Consider the following 18,707-nt stretch of genomic DNA (forward strand, 5'->3'; position numbering starts at 1 on the left):
CTTACTAAAGAGGATTGCAAAATCGGAGCTGAAGTTAGAGTGACCAAACTGGGAAAAATGAGCTGTGTGTATAACTGCTGTGATTTTTAAGGCATTAGATTGATTATTTTAAATAGAAGGTATATGTGTGTGTGTGTGTGTGTGTGTGTGTGTGTCTAGAGATACTCACACACATGTTAAGGTTAGCTTTTAAAGTAGTCATTAACCTACATGCTTATTCTAAAAACATTACTACCTTCTCATCATACTTTATAACTGTCTCTAGAAAAATATTTTAATGATGAACAGCCATTCACTTTGCAGGAACTGCAGGAAAAACCAATCATGTGCCTCCTTGGCAGGGATGTAGTTTATCCTTCTGTTCCTCAGTTTAAGTAGTGGAGCAAGCTGGGAAGGGGCAGGCTAGTGGTTCTCAGCATCTTGTTCTGGGATTAAAATCATTTCCTGAAAATGTATTAGAAATGCACATCTTGGACCCCACCCTAGATCTACTGAATGAGAAACTTCTGGTGATTCTGAAAGATGATCTGATTGGAGACTCCCTAGTGTTTATTTCCTTCAGCCTAGATACCATGGCCTCCCCTGAATCAGCTGGGACCAACATGTGGCCATGCACAACCTGGTGCTCCCCCAAATTTGTAGAACACCTCGGTTCAGTGTATGGGTCAGTGGGTTCCCAGGGTCTATAGAATGATGCCACAGCATCAGGGAGCTGTCACTTACCCTAAGAATTGCTGGACATTTACCAATAACTTGGCCCAGCATTAGGGGAAAACTGGGAAAGGCTTGCTCTTGCTTTGTTGCTCAGGCATGTGACTGTCCCTGCTCAGTCCCCCACCTGTAAGATTTTGATTTAGGTTCAGGAAGGACCAGAACCCAAGGGGAGCTCAGAAGCCAGAGTTTCCAATTTCCCATTTGGAAGTCTTCACTGGCAGTTTAAATTTCTAAACAGGAGCCTTCCTTTTGCAGTATCAGCCTCTAATGTCTCAGTGGGCTTGCTAAAATGTCACTTAGTGAATCATAGCAATAACTTATCTAAAGATTTTCTTAACCCATTTCATCCTAAAACAGGGCAGAAGCCATATTCAAAGGCCACCCATCAAATACAGATTTTTTTTTTCCTTCCCAGCATTGGTTGATCTTTTGCAGTAGCACCTCCCTACTAATAAGGAAAATCAAGTATGTGCCCCCCAATTTTGGAGTTAACAGAAAAATAACCCAGAACAAGTTCAGCAAAATAAAGGAATTTGGAAGCAGGCACAGTATCAGCTCATGCTTGATACTGATTGGTGGTTCCACCAGCTCAATCTGTCCTTTCCTGTGTCTCTCTTCCCCAAATGTATCAGAGGGTAAGACTCATTAAAAGCAGTCCTATTTCATGGCACTATGTTTTGAGTTTTGAAATTCAATCTTGGTAACCATGGCTGGCCATGGATATATATGCTTTTCTTTTGATATTCTAAATCCTGCCTGGAAACCTGTCACTATCCCCTTCTGTGACCCCAGTCTCACCACCCCTACCAAGAAAATGGCCCTACTCATTGCGACTCTCCTCTTCCTGCCTTGCTGTTTTCCTCTCCCAGCTGATTCCAATCAGATATTTGTTTTTAGGAGAGGAGAGGGGCCAACAGAATACTAACCACAGTGGGACAGATTGACTGCAGAGAAAGGGACTCGCCTGATAAAATAGTAGAGTGACTGGTATTCTGAGTGTACTTTTCACTAAAGACAGGACTAATGTGTCATTGAATCTTCTTAAACAGAAGCAATTATCTAAATACTTCAAACAGAGGGCACAAATAATAACCCAAGTAATAGTCGAGAAATAACAAGTCCCCTGGACAAGAGTTTAAAATAGGATAGGATTCCAGAACAATAGCTGCTACCTGCCCTGGAACTAGAAAGAGGTATTTGAACTGGAGACAACAGAGAAAGTTTTTATTGAGAAATTTTGTTTTCCATAGTTAACTAACATACTTTTAAATGATTTTCTTTTGACTTCAGAATTTTGTATATTTGTATAAATAACAATTCTTGTGATCTAAGAGGAAAAATGGCACCTTTGGTTGTAGGTTAAAAAGGTCTTTCTCACAGCCATCATGTACATGAGATTTTAGCAGGAATACTAGAGGAAACAGCTCTCCACTTCCACTCTTGTGAAAGAACTTCCACACTGTGGCATGTGTTTGAGAAATTTTGCCTTTTACCACTTTCCTTCTACATGGATCTCTTGTTACTTGAGTGGTTATATGAGTCTTTGGATATTTGAAAGTAGAAATAGGAAAATGTCTGCCAAAATTTTTTGTTGGTTCTTATATGGGGAATGAAGTGTTCTCTACTGCTGGGAGTGACATGTGTTCTGATATTCTTAAAATTTCAGGCCCTTTCAATAATCTAGAAAGAATAAGATCTTCAGTTACTGACTTAATTTCCCAACTTAATTTATGCAAATTCAAATCCCTGAACTTTTTGCTTGTGAGATCCAATTCAATTGATGTTATAATTGTGAACGTTCTAACTTTCTCAGTGTTGTGGCTGCTAAAAACCTGTGTGCTTTCAAATGCCTTGTTTAAGAGATTGGTGTTAGATTTATTATTTATGTCCATAAGCAAGAAATGTATGAGAATAGTAATAACAAATGATAAAGGTCTGACTTTCTTACACATTTTTCTTTCCTTTACCACTCAAAAGGGGTAACTGTCATCCAAACTGTTAAATGTGAACAAATTGTCCAATGCAAAGGAGTAAATGTTTGGGAGAGAGGTGTGAGTGTTGCAGCTTTCTCGTTCACCTATTTGAATATTTAAGAAGTAGAAAAGTATATTTCATCTTATAAAGAGCAAAAGTCATGAAAACCCCTGCATTTGATTTTTAGAGAATATGTAGATTCTCTCCTAATGAAATATCTCAAGGTATTTGCCCGAGTGGGGGGGTGGGGTGAGGACACTGGGATCATAGTTACTGTTTACTTTTGGTGTCATATTTGGATGTTAGCATGAACGGTTGTACGTATCAGTTGGTTTTGATTTCAGAGAGAACTTGGTGAGGGCACAGCACATGAAAGAAGGAAATCTCTATGCCAGAGTGCGATCTGGGTTCACAGTGTCACCAGTCCCAGTTTCCTTGAATTCCTTCTTGGCCTGCCTTGCTGGAGTATTGCCACCAAATTCTAGTGAGTTACCCTCCTTTTGAGATAACAAGTGTCTTTCCTAAGAGCCAAAAATTCTCTGTCCAGCATGTTATGACTTGAATATGGAAATCATTTTAATTTTGTCTTTTCTCTTATGAGGAAATTTCCATGCTTGGTTTGTCAAGATGAGAGAGTTCATTCTGTATTATTGAAATGCTAATGAATTGAAACATGTTGGAGCAAGTAAGAAATCAAAATTAAGCTGATTTCTCTTAAATAGTTTAAAGCCTTCCTTAGTACACAATAAATTAAGCATTGTAAAATGAAGTTAATTCAGATAATTACTCAGGACAGAAGTCCACCATATATATCATTGATATTACAATTTAATGATGTAATTAAATTCTCAGAAATCTGTAGAACTCCCTCTAATTTAGTTTCTGTATTGATTGAACTAGACAAGGAACAAATACATGTCAATGTGTAGCAGAGGGGACTTGGTGTCTTTAATTGTCAAGAACAAATGAAGTACTGGACTTGAATTTCATTATATTCAAATAAGTTTCATTATGTGGCATAATATTACCAAGTGCTACCTTTTAATTTCCATTACAGTTACTAACTTACCAGGTATCTTGATTCTTTAATTAAACAAAAGTCAGAAAAAACATATATTTGACCCTACAGTATCTAATAAGGTGCCCGATGGTGTGGATTTGATAGATCTCCAGACGAACTTTTGTAAATCAAGTTAGAAAGCCAAAAGCTGCAATAATCAACGGAAAAACTCATTGTTCCCTTCTGCCTCATCTTCTCATTGGGTTTGTTTAAACTATTTCAATACTATCAGTAGTTGTACCAGCCTAAGGAGTGAAAGTAGTATGTAGTAGAAATGAACCTGTTGTGTGAATACAAAATAAAATTGTTTTAAAAAATTAGTGTGTATTATTTTTCTTCAGAACAAGGGAATTTACCCCAAGGAATGTGCACACACAATGCCCTTTTCTGAACATGCTATTTAAAATTACATTCGTTTTATTAGGAATTTTTTCCTTCTTGAAGTAATTCTGAGGTTTTTGAACACTGTTAAAATAATCAAAGGAGCTCTGCATTTGAACAAGCCCATAAGATTTGGGGGTGGTCTGTACCATGCAGATATGTTCCCACTTCTGCTCCCAATTGTGAGCTAAGATAGACCCCTCTCATGAGGGGTTAAAGTATGCGACCTTGACTCCTTTCCAGAGAATCTTGACATTTCCCAAGAGGATTCATTTCCATTTTCTAAGTGGATCTAGTCCTTGTTTGGCACTGAGTATAGTCTTGAGACGGTTCTTTCTCTACTCTGCCTTTTATGACAGGATCAGAGACCTCTCTGGTTACTTATAAATATATTTCCCCTTGGGTCCTGTACATAATTTTTCAGAAGCATTTCAGTATCAGGTTGGAGAAATACATTTGAATAGCTGTGATAAAATGCTGAAAACCACTGCAAAGCCCATTTCCTCTTAGGCTTTTGGTCATGGTGGCACACTGTAAGGCCTAATCCACAGGAAAACTGCATTGCCCTGAACCTGGGGCCTGGGCGAAGGGTCCCGAGACACTATCACAGCCTGATACTGAAGCCGCAAACTCTGGATCTAGACTGCTGCTTTGCTACTAATTGGTTTATGTGTCTGGGGACAAGTGACTTAACCTCTGGGGCCTCAGTTTCTTCATCTGTCAAATAAAATGCTCTAATATTTTAAGTGCTACCTTTATAGTATCACTCTTTACACTATAGTCTGGAGGTAGACTTACCTCTCCCATGCAGTGATTTGTCCATCTCTTTAAAAATGGGTTCTTGACACTGGCCACACATTGGAAATGCTTGGGTGGCTTCTAGTAAAATCAGAATCCTTAAGGTTTGGCAAGGGCATTGGCAGTTTTAAAAACTCCTCAAATAATAAGTCTCATGAGAAGCCATAGTTAAGAACTATTGTTTAAATTGTGGGGGTGGGGAGACAGGAGGATTAAATACTGAATTTTAAAAGAGCCCAAGTTTACTAAGAAGCTGAGTATCCTTCAGAAGAGGAAATTTCTACAAATCAGAAGTATACCTACTTTCAAGTCAATAGGAAAGGCTTTGGTGACAGGGTGTCAGGAATCATAGATACAAAGAGGTGTGTTTTGTTTTCAACTTAAGGCCCCTCTGTGTTAATTCTGCTGCTTTAGACCTAACACATCACAGCACAGCTTCATCTTCGTCAACACTGAGAAATCATTACCTTTATATAGAAGATGAGTTTTTAAAGCTCCTAAATAATTGTCTGGAGTTGCCTTTGATCCATGATCATTAATATCATTAATAAGCTCTCGAAAAGTGCGTGTGAATCTCAAGTTCACATTTGGCAGGGCAGTGGAAGAATGAACGCTTTTAAAATAGTTTGGCTCAGAAAGCACATCTGAAATAACCCTGTGGGAAAATCAAGAGAATTTCTCATCCTCGAAAGGATTACCTAGGATGAGATGCTGACCTTGTATTTTAAGTTCAGTTACATTGCTTAAAACCTCATTCATTACCCAGCCTGATTTATTTTAGGGGGTGAAGTAGTCTGTAGGAGGGGACTATCTAGTGATATACAGTTTTTATGTTTGCTTTGTGTTTTCTCCACAATTCCCAAAATATAACGTATATATTTTTTCCTTTAAAAAACAAAAATCTTCGTGAGATTTACTATCACTTTTCTCGCAAACTAGAACTGAAGAATTCCCTCTTCTTCAGGCGTCTAAGGCAATCAAACCCCAGAAGGCTGAGTGTGCACAGGGTGAGCAAAGCGCTGACCTCCGTGGGGGGGGAGGTCAGTTCAACACACAAGACTCAAAAGGGAGGAAGAAAAAGCAACTCCTCAGCAGGGAGTTTGACTTGCTTTAGGGCAGAAGAGCTTTTATAAATAAGTTCCCAGTCTCCCACGCCCTCTCGCCACTCTTCTATTACTAGTCCTGTCTCTGTTGTGCTTAGACACACACACACACACACACACACACACAGAGCTCTTATTTCCCCTCACTGCCTCACATCCCTCTCTCCACCTGGAACTGTGGGATAGACTGGCGGACCCTTCTCTGGAGGAGGCAGGTGATGGATTGACTGGGAATTTTCATATACCCAGTTCCTTCGTAACATGCTCAGTTGGTGAGAAGAATGCAGAGGCCTCGTTCCCAAACCCACTGTCAGTGTCTAGGAGGATTAATACCAGCCCCATCCATTGCTGTTGTCAGAGGGAGAAGGTAGGGCAATCTCCAGCCTTGATGTGACAGACTGGGCCAGGCTTTTGGAATGTGTCCCAGTAGGAGGAGTCTGGAAAGGCCTTCCTGCTTGTGCAACAGCAGCACTGCTTTGATTTGTATATTCCCTTTAAAATGCTTCCCTGGTGAGCCTTTTCCCTGATGAGCATTTTCCTCACTCTGCTCAGCTCGGACACCATCCAGAACAGGGGAAGAATGCATGGGCAGAGTCAGGTATCTAGAAAAAAAATGTCCTTAATCACTTGCAGCTCTCCAGTGCAAAGTGCCCCATCAATCTGAAAACGCTTCTGGGAGGAAATGCTCAGTGTGTCAAAGGTGCTGGGGATCTGCTGTTGGGTTTCTTGTTTTGATGCTGGAAGAATCTTCTGGATCTTACCTAAAGTCTAATCAGGCTCAAAGACAAGCAGACTGTCCATCTATAAATGAATTTTCTACATGAAATTGGCCTTGCTTTCCCTTGAAGACACTATTTCTCAGTACTGGTTTATCAAATTGCATGTTCTGGGTCCTGGTCGTAGAGATGATTTTGGCTGTTGTATTGCATATTTTTGAACCCGATCCTCATTAAGGTCTTGGTAATATTTTAGAAAAGTTTACTGAACTTGAGAAAAACCTTGATTTCTGCTGCTGCCTGTGCATGTTCTCCTAGGCCAGTTGTCTACCATCTGAGGGCAAAGTTAGGACAGAGAAAATGGTGGGAGAGAAGGCTGGACTTGACAGTTAGCCCCTTCTCAGTCCAGAGGAAGCAACCGCTGCATGGTCTTCACCATTAGCTGTCAAGTAGGGAACTTCCTGTAAGACAAGGCTACTAATTGCAGGGGGTGTGGTCATGGAATCATATCAGGCCAGGTAGCAGAACTTAGCTCATTTGGCCCTAATTGCATAAAATGATGAGGGCGGTGAGTAGATATAGAAGAAATACTTATATTCTTGTATTATTGTGAGGCTTTAGAGAACTGTCTATCCTCTGAAATCACACACTGTTGTAGAATTAAGTTGGATACCAGGTTGTTGCTTTTTTTTAATAGTCCTGTAGTTCACAGTTGTCCTAAATGGGCTTGTTTTTCTGTTCCCAGTGTAGCAGGCACTCAATTCATCAGGGTAAAAGTTGATGATTAGTCAAAACCAAAAACAGCACCTAAATGAGACATAGCCTAGACCACATCCCTTTAAAAGAGGTCTGTATTAGCTTGCTGTAGCTATGCAACTAATTACCTATCATAAACTTAGCAGCAATTTCTGACACCTTTTAGCTAGTCCCTCTGCTCTACTCTCATAAAGTTGGAATCCAAGTGTCAGCCAGCCTGTATCCTCTTTGGGAGGCTTAACTAGCAAAAGATCCTCTTCAAAATTCCCGCAGGTTGTGGGCAGAATTCAGATCCTGGCAGTTACAAAACTAAGGGCCCCATTGTCCTGCTGGTGGTTGGCTGGGGATTTCACTCATCTCTGGAGGCCATTCTCCGCTCCTTTTTGGGACCCCTCCATTCAATAATGGACAAACCTCCCTTGCACAAAATCTCTTTCACATTTGCATCTCTCTTATTTCTTCTGTGAAGTAGCAGTGCATGATAGCATAGGTTTCAAGTGTGCATCATTGTAAATCAACATCTCTATATACTATATTAATTCCCCAAATGAAGGTGCAAATCTATGCCTTCCCCATACGATTGATTTCTTTCACCCGATCGACCTATTTCCTTGCCCCCTCTCCTCCTAGTACTCACTAATTTGTGTTACAGTTTAAAAGTTGGTGGTTGTTTTTTGGTTCATTTGTTGTATTTCTTTATGCCTCACCTATGAGTAAAATCACATGGAGTTTGTCTCTCTCCATCTGACTTACTTCACTAGGCATAATGCCCTCTGGGTTCATCCATATTATTGCAAATGGCAGGATTTCCTCTTTTTTTTTTTTTTTTTTTATATAGCTGAGTAGTACTTCATTGTTTCTATATACCACACCCTCTTATTCACTCATCTGTCAATGGACACTTGAGTTGTTTCCTACTCCTGGCTCTTGCCTATAAATAATGCTGCAATAAAGTTGGGGGTACACATATCTCTTTGAATAAGTGTTATTGTGTAAAGTTTATTTGGGTAAATACCCAGACGTAGGATAACTAGATCTTTTTTTTTTTAAGATTCATTTATGCATACAAGAACTGGGGTACAAGGCCAGAGGTGTGGTGGGTGAGAGGATTCACCAGAGAGAGTGGCAAGCAGAACAGGCAGACTGACTGAAATACACTGCTGAGGGAAGCAGCGGGCGAGACAGGAGAGGTCTGTTGCACCATGTGTGTCACCTCTCTGGCCAGGGATCAAACTCGTGCTGCAGTGCCTGGGGATTGCTTCATAGTGCTGCAGCTTAAACCCTTGCGCCACCAGGGAGGCCCAAGATAACTAGGTCTTATGGAATTTTGATTTTTAATTTTTTGAACAGTCTTCACACCATCAATTACATTTCTACCAACAGTTTACAAGGGGTCCTGATTCTCCACATCCTCTGTAACACTTGGCTCTTGTCTTTTGGGTAATAGCCATTCTCACAGGTGTGAGGTGATAGCTTATGTTTTGATTTGTATTTCTCCAATAATAAGAGATGAGAAAAATGCTTTCAAAGAGCTCCTGTGATTAAGTCAGCCCCACTTGAATAATCTCCATATTCTAAAGCCAACTGATTTGAGACTTAAATTACATCTGTAAAATCCCATCACAGCAGTACCTGAATTAGTGTTTGCCCAATAATCAAGAGGCAGGAATCTCTGGGGCTATCTTGGAATTCCATCTACCACCACATCTAATAGCCCTTAGTTCTTCTCTGACAGGGGCCCAATTTAATGGTGAGAATGGAGACTGTCATTGGAATCTATCTGGATTCCTCAGTCTTTTTATGGGCCTATATATTATCACAATTTACTTAGAAAAGTACTGAGAGCAGTCTTCTTTCTTCTGCTGTCTTTTCCATGAATGCTAACAGTGGCACATATTTATTATCATCATTTCACAAATAAGGAAACTGAGACAAAGAATTTCAAAAACTTTCCCAAGTTGGTAAATTGGCACAGCCTAGAATCCAGGTGTGTACAATCCCAAAGCCCAGAAACTCTGCTCTTGGACCTCATTTGTTTAAGTCTAATGCCGCACAGCTAGAGAATACCAATGCCAGGAATCAGGAAGAAGACCTGCATTTGGAATCAAGGAAGTCTGGCTCCAGAATGCTTCCCTTTGCCAACTCAGCATACAGCCAGGCTTTGCACACGGAAAAGGTGTGTAAGCAATTGGTCAGGCCCTTGTGGATGCAGAACATCCTTTTACAGAGCAGTGGATGGAGAACTCACGTCCAGGCTGTAATTGTGAAGGAAACCAGAGGTGGTTTCCTTCAAACAAAGAAGACTTATCCCTCCTGCCCATCCTTCCCTTTCTACTCCCTTTCCTTTACACCTTTTCCTTAGTTTTGTGCAAGCCTATAGCTGATTGTACATTTGTGCTTGTCCTTTCTGTTTTATGCCTTTAGTTCTTTTTTAAAAAATATTTCCAAAGAGAAGCCCTCGGAGACTATTTGATTGTTAATATGCTAAACTTGGAGGATTTACATGTCTGTCTCTGAGATTGGGGTTTTCCAAGTTGTTTAGCCAGGGTGCCTCCACACATAGGAAACTTTTGCATAGTATGTAGTTCTGGCCTACACTGACATGACAAACAGGTTAAAGATGATTTGTGGATACATTCCTAATCCCTTAGCAGCGGGTGGGGAGAAAGCGGGGGTGTTGACTTTTTGGGGTGTTGGGTAGAGGAAGTAGAACTGCCCACAGGCGGTTGCAGGAACTCCCAGATTTGTCTGTGCTGGCCCTGCTGCACAAAGGACGAACTTCATCACCTCCAAGCAATTCGGACTTTAGTATTTCTAAACGTTCAGGTGATTTTCCCAGCGATAACCGGGAAATAGCCTGTCAGGGTGCAGGAGTGTTGAGGGAATGTGTGATGAGGGCTAATTATAATCGCAGTTGCCTGACACTAGCCAGGACCCTCCCAAACCCCTTGGACGCAGAGAGCAGCACTGTCGTTCTGAAGTGCCTGTGAGTGCTGTGGTGCACGCGTGTGCATGCGCAGAGAGGAGTAGGATGTAGTGGGGCTGTGGATTTCCTTTCTGAGCCTCTTTTCCTGTGATTCACTTTATAATTCTATGAAGCAGAAACTAAAAAGGAAATCTGAAGCTGCCCAAGAACAAAGGAACCACCTACAAAGGGACAGGGCTTAATCTGCCTTTGGTTCGGAAAACACCTATTACTCTTGGATTTAGCAAGATGTTACTCTCTAGGCAAAACCCGGAGGAGGCACAATCAGATCAATGGCACTGTCTTTGTGACAGCTTCCTGTGACCTCCCCTGAGGATTTGCACTCCCTTTTTTGTTAAATGCTTATCCCCCAGTTCTTCACCTTAGAATATTGAACAAGGATCAGGGGATTGACCTGGAAAATACTAAGAAGAGGCAGAAAACACAGCCACCCAGGAAGCAAGAACACACGGTTCTAGTTTCCTGGCTATTGCTAACTCTCTGAGTGACTTCAGACAAGTCCCTGAACCTCTCTTGGCCTCAGTTTCCCCCTCTGGTAAAAAAAAAAAATTAAAAAAAAAAAACTTTTAATTGGTAAGGTCTAGGATAGCAGTACCACCCTGTAAGCCTAATGATGAAGTCTTATCAATTGCACATTTCTCAGCAAGTATGAAATAAAGCAGCTTTTTACTCCTCAGGTGCAAAACAGAGAGGGGGCCAACCCATTTGGTTGCCGGAGTAATCATTAGGAAGCCAGCTGCAAACGTGTATGTCCCTCAGGAATCCTGGAGGAGTCCCACAGGCCCTGCCAGGAGAGCTTCTCTTTAAAACAAAGCTGTTACTTTCATGTTGCTGGCATCTGCTTTTGGTCCCTGGATAATTCAACCCTTGGGTGCCCTGATGTGGATATTTGCAGGGGGAGGGGAGAGAGGGTGGAGGAGACAGCAGGCAAGCCTCAATTCCAGGTTCTTACTGGATTTAAGAGCCTTTACTCTCCAAGTTAATTTTCCGAACTTGCATATCACAGGTTAATACTGGACCCATGCATAATGATACATAATTTAAGACTTGTAAAAGCTGCCTGGGACTTGAAAGAAACACATTCTAAGCCAGAAAGGTTGTGCTTGGCATGTACGAGCAAGTCATACAGGTAGCATTTGTGTCCAAAGCAAGGGAGACACGCCCTTTTTGACACGATCTCAAGGGGTGCCATGCAGGTGCGAGGGCCCCTCTGCTGCCAGGTAATGGTACCCCCAGTCCGGCCAGCATCCCCCCTACTTCTTTTAGCTTTTGTTGTAATCACCATTGGAAGGCAATTGTTCACAAAGTGAAAATCGTTACTTTTAATAGACCCAGAAATATCTCCTGGATTTGAATGATGCAACGAGATTGCCCTAATGGCTTCTAAACTTTGTTTTTAAGACTTCTGGGGCCAGAACCTTACAGAACTGCCTCCGGGTACCCTTCTACCTCTGACAACCAAGCTGTCTGTTTGCATTGTTGGAGACTGACAGAGCCTGAGCAGGGATGTTTAGCTGCTTGTGGGGTGGAAAAAAAATGTTAAGAAAAATAATTGTTGTTTTTGCAAACTATCTATTTAAAAACAGAACCTCAGGAAGCAGATTTCTGTTCCAATGCTTGGATGAATCAGAGCTTACAAAGTATAAATACACATTAGCAGGAGGAGGCTTCCCATAACCCGTGTGCGTGTGTGTCTTCCCAGACCAGGAACCTCTCCACTCCGGTTTCTCATTCCCAGTAGAGGCAAGGAGACCCGCAGTCCAGACGGAAATGATGGCACATCGCTCAGCCCAAGTTGCAAGCCTCTGTATGACTTTTTTCTTTAAAGGCAACTGATTTTTAGCTGCCTACGCACTTTTAAATAAGCAGGTGTAAGTTGTTTCCAGAGGTGGGAAACCCACAATCTGGCTCTTGCTACCTAAGAAATATTACCAAATACGTTAACTTTGACTTGCTGACCCCTCAGATCAACCAATAAACCTGAAGCACTTAGACCACAACTTGCTCAAGGGGCAGTGTAATTATTTGACTTAAAAAATGATGTCAGGTGGCAATTTAGCAACAAACTGGCTTCCAGGCTACTTAATTCAGTTTAACAAGGAGGAAAAACATTGTAATTAGTGAAGAGCTTGTACTTTAGTAGAGTTGTTCTCAAATTTTACTGTGCAAAAGTTGGGGAGAGAAGGGAGAATGTGTTGAAAATACAGATTCCCCAGCCCACTTCTGGGAAGCTTCGCACTAGACCTGGGAATCTGCATTGAAGAGAAGCCTGGTTGTAAGTTATGCTTCTGCTCATCACCTAATCTCATTAGGCTTTTAGTCAATTAAGATATACCCACCCCCTTAAAATGGGGTGCAATCTACACTGTATAAGACTAGAATCCAGCAGTTTTCCATCCTAAAACCACCATCTTTGAGTGAATTCCTTCCTGGAGTTTCATGGTATAGACTAATGCTGGGCTTCCAGCTGGCCAAGTTTCTGGACTACCAATTTTCTCCTCAAGGGCCCACCCCAAGTGGGCTGAATATTCACCGTCTGAGGAAGACAGAGTCCTTCCTTTTCCACTTCCCTACACCCAAGATAACCAAGGCTTTGTTGCCCGAGTTCTACCTGGAGAATGGGGAAAACTGCCTTTTATGAATACGAACCCTACCTGCCTCCCCACTCCTAGAGTGTCCTGAATGGAAGGCTCCTTAAAGTAACAAGTGAATCTGAGATCACTTTTCTTCTGAAATAAAGAATCAGAGCCTCATTAAACCTTTTTCTTTTCTTGGCACAAAAACATTTGGCAACTACCCAAGGAATTCTGGGGTCTCGCAGAATCCAAGTTTACAAACCACTGGAGCAAGGTATTGCTTCAGGATGGGGTTTGAATTCTACTAAAGCCGACTGCATCCTGCCTGGTTGGGTCTGTATCAGCAGAGCACTCCTCCCTCTGACCCCACCTCGCAGAAACCAGCTGTCTACAAGCAGAGATTAGTGTCCGTGTTGCCACTCTGTGGCAGGGAGATGTCCCAGGAATCTAGACTCATCCTAGCCCAGGTCTTTCTGGCTGCTTCCCGCATAAGCCACAACACAGTTACTGACTCCACTTCCTCAGTGGCCTCCGCGCATGCACAAGGAACCAGAGAGACTTAGCCCACCATCCATTCCTCAGCAACATGCCCATCAGAGAACACGGCTCCTAGCCTGGTAGAAAGTTTCCAAGAATAAAACATCCCCATCAGCTTTTCCTCCATTTCAAGTTTGTTTTTCCAGTTGGGAGAGTGACACTATGAAAACAAGGTGGGTGGATGAGCTGAGTGTTGCAGCGCTGGGGGCAGCTCTGCGGAGGGTAAACTTTGGCTTCGCAACAGAGCAACTACTGGCAGCTCCTCCCAGCTGCTGGAAGTGGTCCTCGTGCCAGTCCCGGGCTCATCCCTCACTGCAGAGTTGCCAGAGGCAAAGCTTTAACTCTCACCCCCACCACCCCTGTGGGGGCAGGGCCATGCTGGCTTCCTGGCCAGAGCAGCCACTGAGAAAACCGCAGCTCCCGTGCCTTTTATGGGTGGGGTCTGCGGAGCCTAACTCTAGTCCCTCATGAAGGCCTACCTGGCACCTCAAGGTTGCGAGTGGAACAGTCCCTGGGAACAAGGAGATGAGTAGATGGGCCCGAACCCCCAAACCCTGTAAGTAACTACCTCCCTGTGCCATTAGGAAACCACCCTGGAGGCATAAGTGTGCACAAAAGCCATGAGGGTGTGGCCTGCAATGATGGCAGGACATTAAAATGAATCCAAGTAGCTGGGGGAAAAAAAAAAAAACATTCAATCTCCCTCTTCATCCATAGAGTATCAATCATAGAAGAGCAATTCTAAGCTATTTAAAACCCTTTTAGTGTGGTGGGCATTTCCCGTGAGTGCTCACAAACAATTCACCTCCACACTACAGGCCATTAATCCAGTGGTGTTTATTCAAGCCGTATTCACACTTGCTGTTGAATAACAAGGGAATCAAGGCCCCCAAGATGGGGCTCTCACCGCTCCTGCTTCACAGCAGCCCCCGGGTTTTTTGAGAACTTCAGATGAATTTTGTGGCTGAAAAGGCTTTCAGTTCTTCCTCTGTGCCCCTGTCAAGCAGGCTATTTATCATCCCTCAATTACCAGAAGAGGCGCAGTGGGGTGGCAGAGGCACTAGACAGCTCAGCAGAACTACATAAGCTCAGAAGAGGCCACACTGTTCTGTGTTTTCATACAAAAAATTTAATAAATATTACTTTTCAAAATTTATTGCCAGGAACAACACATCAAAGATGCATTTTTATGTTCATATAACACTAACAGGACAATACAAAGTATCTTCACGGTCTCCATGGTGAACCAACGAAATTACTCTGTTTTATAATAAGCCTTTCTGATCTTAAACTTCATAAGAGCATTTTGATTTCCTCACTTAAGGCAGGCAGTGTACTCTATGGCAAATCTAAACAGTGATCTTACTGGACATTTTACGGTTCAAGTATTCAACTAGCTTATTAGAATACTCCCTAAATGCAGTAGATAACAACGAAAATCAAATCTATAGGTGGTTCAGTATTACATAGGAATGGTGAAAAGAAATCAGAATTTACAAAAATAAGATTGGTGTGCTTCCAACGTCACACAATTTTGTAATTTTTATGATATTCAACCACACATTTTTGGCTATGTTAAATCATAGCTCAACTTGTTCCCTTAAACTGCTGCGTAGCAGATCACCTGCCTGTCTTTTCAAGTCTAAAGCAGAAAAAAAAAAAAGCAACCTGTTCTAGACTAATATCTCAAACTGCCTCAGTCAGTCCTTAAAACGTGTTTTAAAGTGATGATGCTATTGAAGGTGTTTTAAACATCTGACGTCGTACAAAAAAAAAAAAAATTCCACCAGTTTTCCAGGCACAGAAGCCCATCCTATTGTCTTAAACTATTTTCAAACACCTTAATTTTGGCTTATAGGCAACACGTAATAAGAAAATAAGTTCAAAAAAAAAAAAAAAGCCATATGCTTACAATGCTATCAAAAACCTTCAATTCTAAACACATACATATAAATAAAAAGGAATGATGTTTTTAAGGCTCTTGATTATTAAGTTAATAAATCAAATATACACAGTGATTAATAAAAAAAATTATTTACATAACTATACAAAATTCTACCTTTGACACATTTTTCCTCTTTAAATTCTTCATTTTACCAGCAACTGCTGACATCAAAGTCCCCCCTCCCCCAACAACAACAACATACAATAAAAAAAATAAATAATAAACTCATTTGTGATAGTTGCTGTGGTTCTGAGCTGCAAAGGCACTTTCAAATACAGAACTACTTGTACGTCATCATAAAACCAATATACAAAAACAACTCAAGAGTCAATAAATATAAATAAAACTATGATCCTAAGACTGCATCACCATCGGGACATCTGGCAGAAGTGGAAGCTCAAGGCCTAGGGGCCGGGCATTCTCCTGGGAGCCTGATCCGAGATGTGTCGGCTGCGGGGAGCGAGTGTGCACCAGGGCACTTTCAACTGGTTTTTTGCATAGCTGTGAGACGCAGCGCTTGGTTTCCCAGCCAACCACAGAAACTACCATTGCCAGTGTAAGCCAGCTTGTCAAAACTTAAATTAACACAGGGATTCTAAGTCAACAACAGCCTCAGACTGGAATATGACACAACAGTTTGAAAGAACTACAAGCCCCAAGTGCCCTTGGACTCTACCTAGTGGCGGCAGCGCCTGCTGTCTGCTATACGATGTACTCCATCCGGTTTAAGCTTTGGGCACTTTCCAAGTCTCTGTTGTCCTGTTTGTTTGTCCAGTTTGGGTGTTTTGCTGGCGTGCCATTGGGGGGCTTCTCCTCTCTGTCTACCAGCGTGTACGCTGGCTGTTTGGCAAACCGGGCTTTCTGCTGGTGCTTATCCATGTCGTCTTCTTCCACCTCGGAGTTGTGTGTCCTTATTTTCGACATTTTGGAGTTTTTGTTCTCGTAATCCTTGACAGGGACCGTGTTGGCCCCGTGCTTCTCGATGGGGTTTTTGATCTGGTTCAGCTGCTCCCTCACGTTGTTGGTGGTGTTGTCCTCGGAGGCTGCACGAGCGTGGCTGCTGGGCTTCCGCCGTTTCCGCACGCACCAGTAGAAGGCTGTCACCAGGCAACAGATCCACGCCACGGTTAAGACAGAGCTCAGCAGAGGAACCAGGAAATCTGGAAGGCAGGCACAAAACCAATTAAGTCTCAGGGGAAAAAAATCATGGGAACAAGCGAGATAGAATAGCTACACCAGTTCTGTGTATAGCCCCAAGAGGGGGCATGGTGGGGACAAGTCCCTTTTCACAACTGCATATTGTCACTTCACACTTCACAGATAAGCAAGTGCTGGGACCAGGGCCCTTGGAGAACCTGCCAGTCTATCCCTGGAGAGACAAGGCAGGGCAGCAGCTCCGTGTGGGGAGAGCAGAATATGGATCAGTCAAGGGGAGTCTGACTACTTACGCATCTCATTACAGGATCAGGTTTTCAAAATTATCAGAAACACGATCTGAGCATGGACAGCAAATGCCCCATGTGCATATGTGCCCAATCTCTAGCCTAGCTGGAACAATGGTGCTTGAGATGGTCAAGAGGGGAGTCTGGACATTCTGCAGGGCCTTCGAGCCACCTATCCAACCAATGTCTCAGGATGGACACTCAGAACAGGTCCTACGACCAGGACACCAAGACACCTCTGCACAGTCCTGGGTTCACGCAGGTGGAGAAACAGATCTGGAAACACTGAATTTTCTGCGGGGGCAGCTGCTCGCAGGAGCACAGCTTGTTGGAGTGGAAAAAGTCAAGGCAGCTTCTGCGCCTGGCCACATGGCCTTGCAGCTGGCTCAGGTCTCATAGCAGTGAAGTGGGAGGCTCCCTGAGGAAGGAACCTCGGGCTAACTCCCATCTGTTGGTTTTACCGGAGGGCATAAGATGCATCTGACATCATCACTGGGACGACACAATCTCAGACACCTACCTGTTCTGTTCTTCAGAGGACGCCTCTGAACTCTCACTTCTGCCACAGCAGCGATAAGTGAGCTGTTCCCGTCACGTTTACTGACAAGATCTATAATTTTGTCAGTGATGTCCTTGATAGGATTCCCATCATCCCGTATGTCTTCAGCAGACTGGAAGAAGAAGACTTGTCAGACTACAAGGCCAAGGGGACCATCAACAGCAGGCATTATTCTGGATTACTTGACTGCATGTACACAACTGTCTTTCAATGTCTAGGCTCCATTTGGATACTGGCTTGTCAACTACTTTGCAATCAAATAAGTGTGAAGGGTGTTATACTTACAATGGCCACGTGTATTTCATTGTTCGCAGAAGGGGAAGGCTCACAAGCTATGTAGATTGAGTATTCGGCAGAAACGTTCTTCAAAATATTCAAATTCCTCAATTCACTACAAATGTGCTCCGTGGTGAGTCCCTAAACAATATTTAAAAATCCAAACACGTGTAAGATATTGGGAGAAGGAATAAAAGGCTGATGTTTTCTTGGAAGTTAGGCTACACTCAAGCCTTGCTTTGCTCAAAGGCAGGAATCTGAGCTAAGGAGAATTAGATCTCAGCTTATGATACCCACACCTTAGCCCAGTCAGACAACATCCCCAAATGAAAAAGTTGTTGTGCCGTACCGGTGACATCATCTCTTTGTTGAAAGTGAATGTGATGTTTGCACAGTTATCTTGGTAGTAGGGGTCAGAGGCACACTTGGTCTTCACTGGCTGGAGACTGGAAGACCGACACTCGCCCACACCAGTGCAGGGCCGGACAAAACACTGGTCGTCCAGGATGGGGATGCAGCTCTGCCCAGTGGGGCATTCACTGTGCCCTTTGTGGAGTAGGCAAGGCCGAGGGCCACACCAGACCTGCAGAGAGAGATGGGAACGGGAAGCTCAGGAGCAATCCTCAGCAGCGTTTCCAGAACACCCGTGGTGTGCAGCAGCCCTGACACCACACCTTTGAGCAGGCAATCCTTCCATTCAGGCACTGGCAGGTGTTGCAGTCATCATCCCACTTGGCCCCATCTGGAATCACACTCCCCATGGTGATGCAAGATCTCCCTGAAACTGAAAGGTGGAGATGTGTGAGCGGAAGGAGTTTCCTTTTCTGTTGCTCTCAATTCTTCACTCCCTCCCTGTTAGGAAATGATGACACCCGTGTCCTTAG

General features: G+C 42.9%; 1 protein-coding gene across 1 annotated transcript in view; it reads right to left on the reverse strand.

Annotated features, from left to right (window-relative positions):
- Positions 1 to 16,248: 16,248 nt before the first annotated feature.
- The window catches only part of JAG1 (jagged canonical Notch ligand 1), a gene marked incomplete at both ends in the record, with an annotated part of 32,876 nt that continues 30,417 nt past the window's right edge, over positions 16,249 to 18,707 (reverse strand). Inside the window, 5 exons of the mRNA XM_084248242.1 lie at positions 16,249 to 16,706; positions 17,509 to 17,659; positions 17,833 to 17,964; positions 18,173 to 18,406; positions 18,498 to 18,607. Coding sequence (XP_084104368.1) covers positions 16,249 to 16,706; positions 17,509 to 17,659; positions 17,833 to 17,964; positions 18,173 to 18,406; positions 18,498 to 18,607 — 1,085 coding nt within the window. The remainder of the gene's footprint in view (positions 16,707 to 17,508; positions 17,660 to 17,832; positions 17,965 to 18,172; positions 18,407 to 18,497; positions 18,608 to 18,707) is intronic.

Source organism: Talpa europaea (genome assembly GCF_964194135.1).
Source record: "Talpa europaea genome assembly, chromosome: 11".
Lineage (NCBI taxonomy): Eukaryota > Metazoa > Chordata > Mammalia > Eulipotyphla > Talpidae > Talpa > Talpa europaea.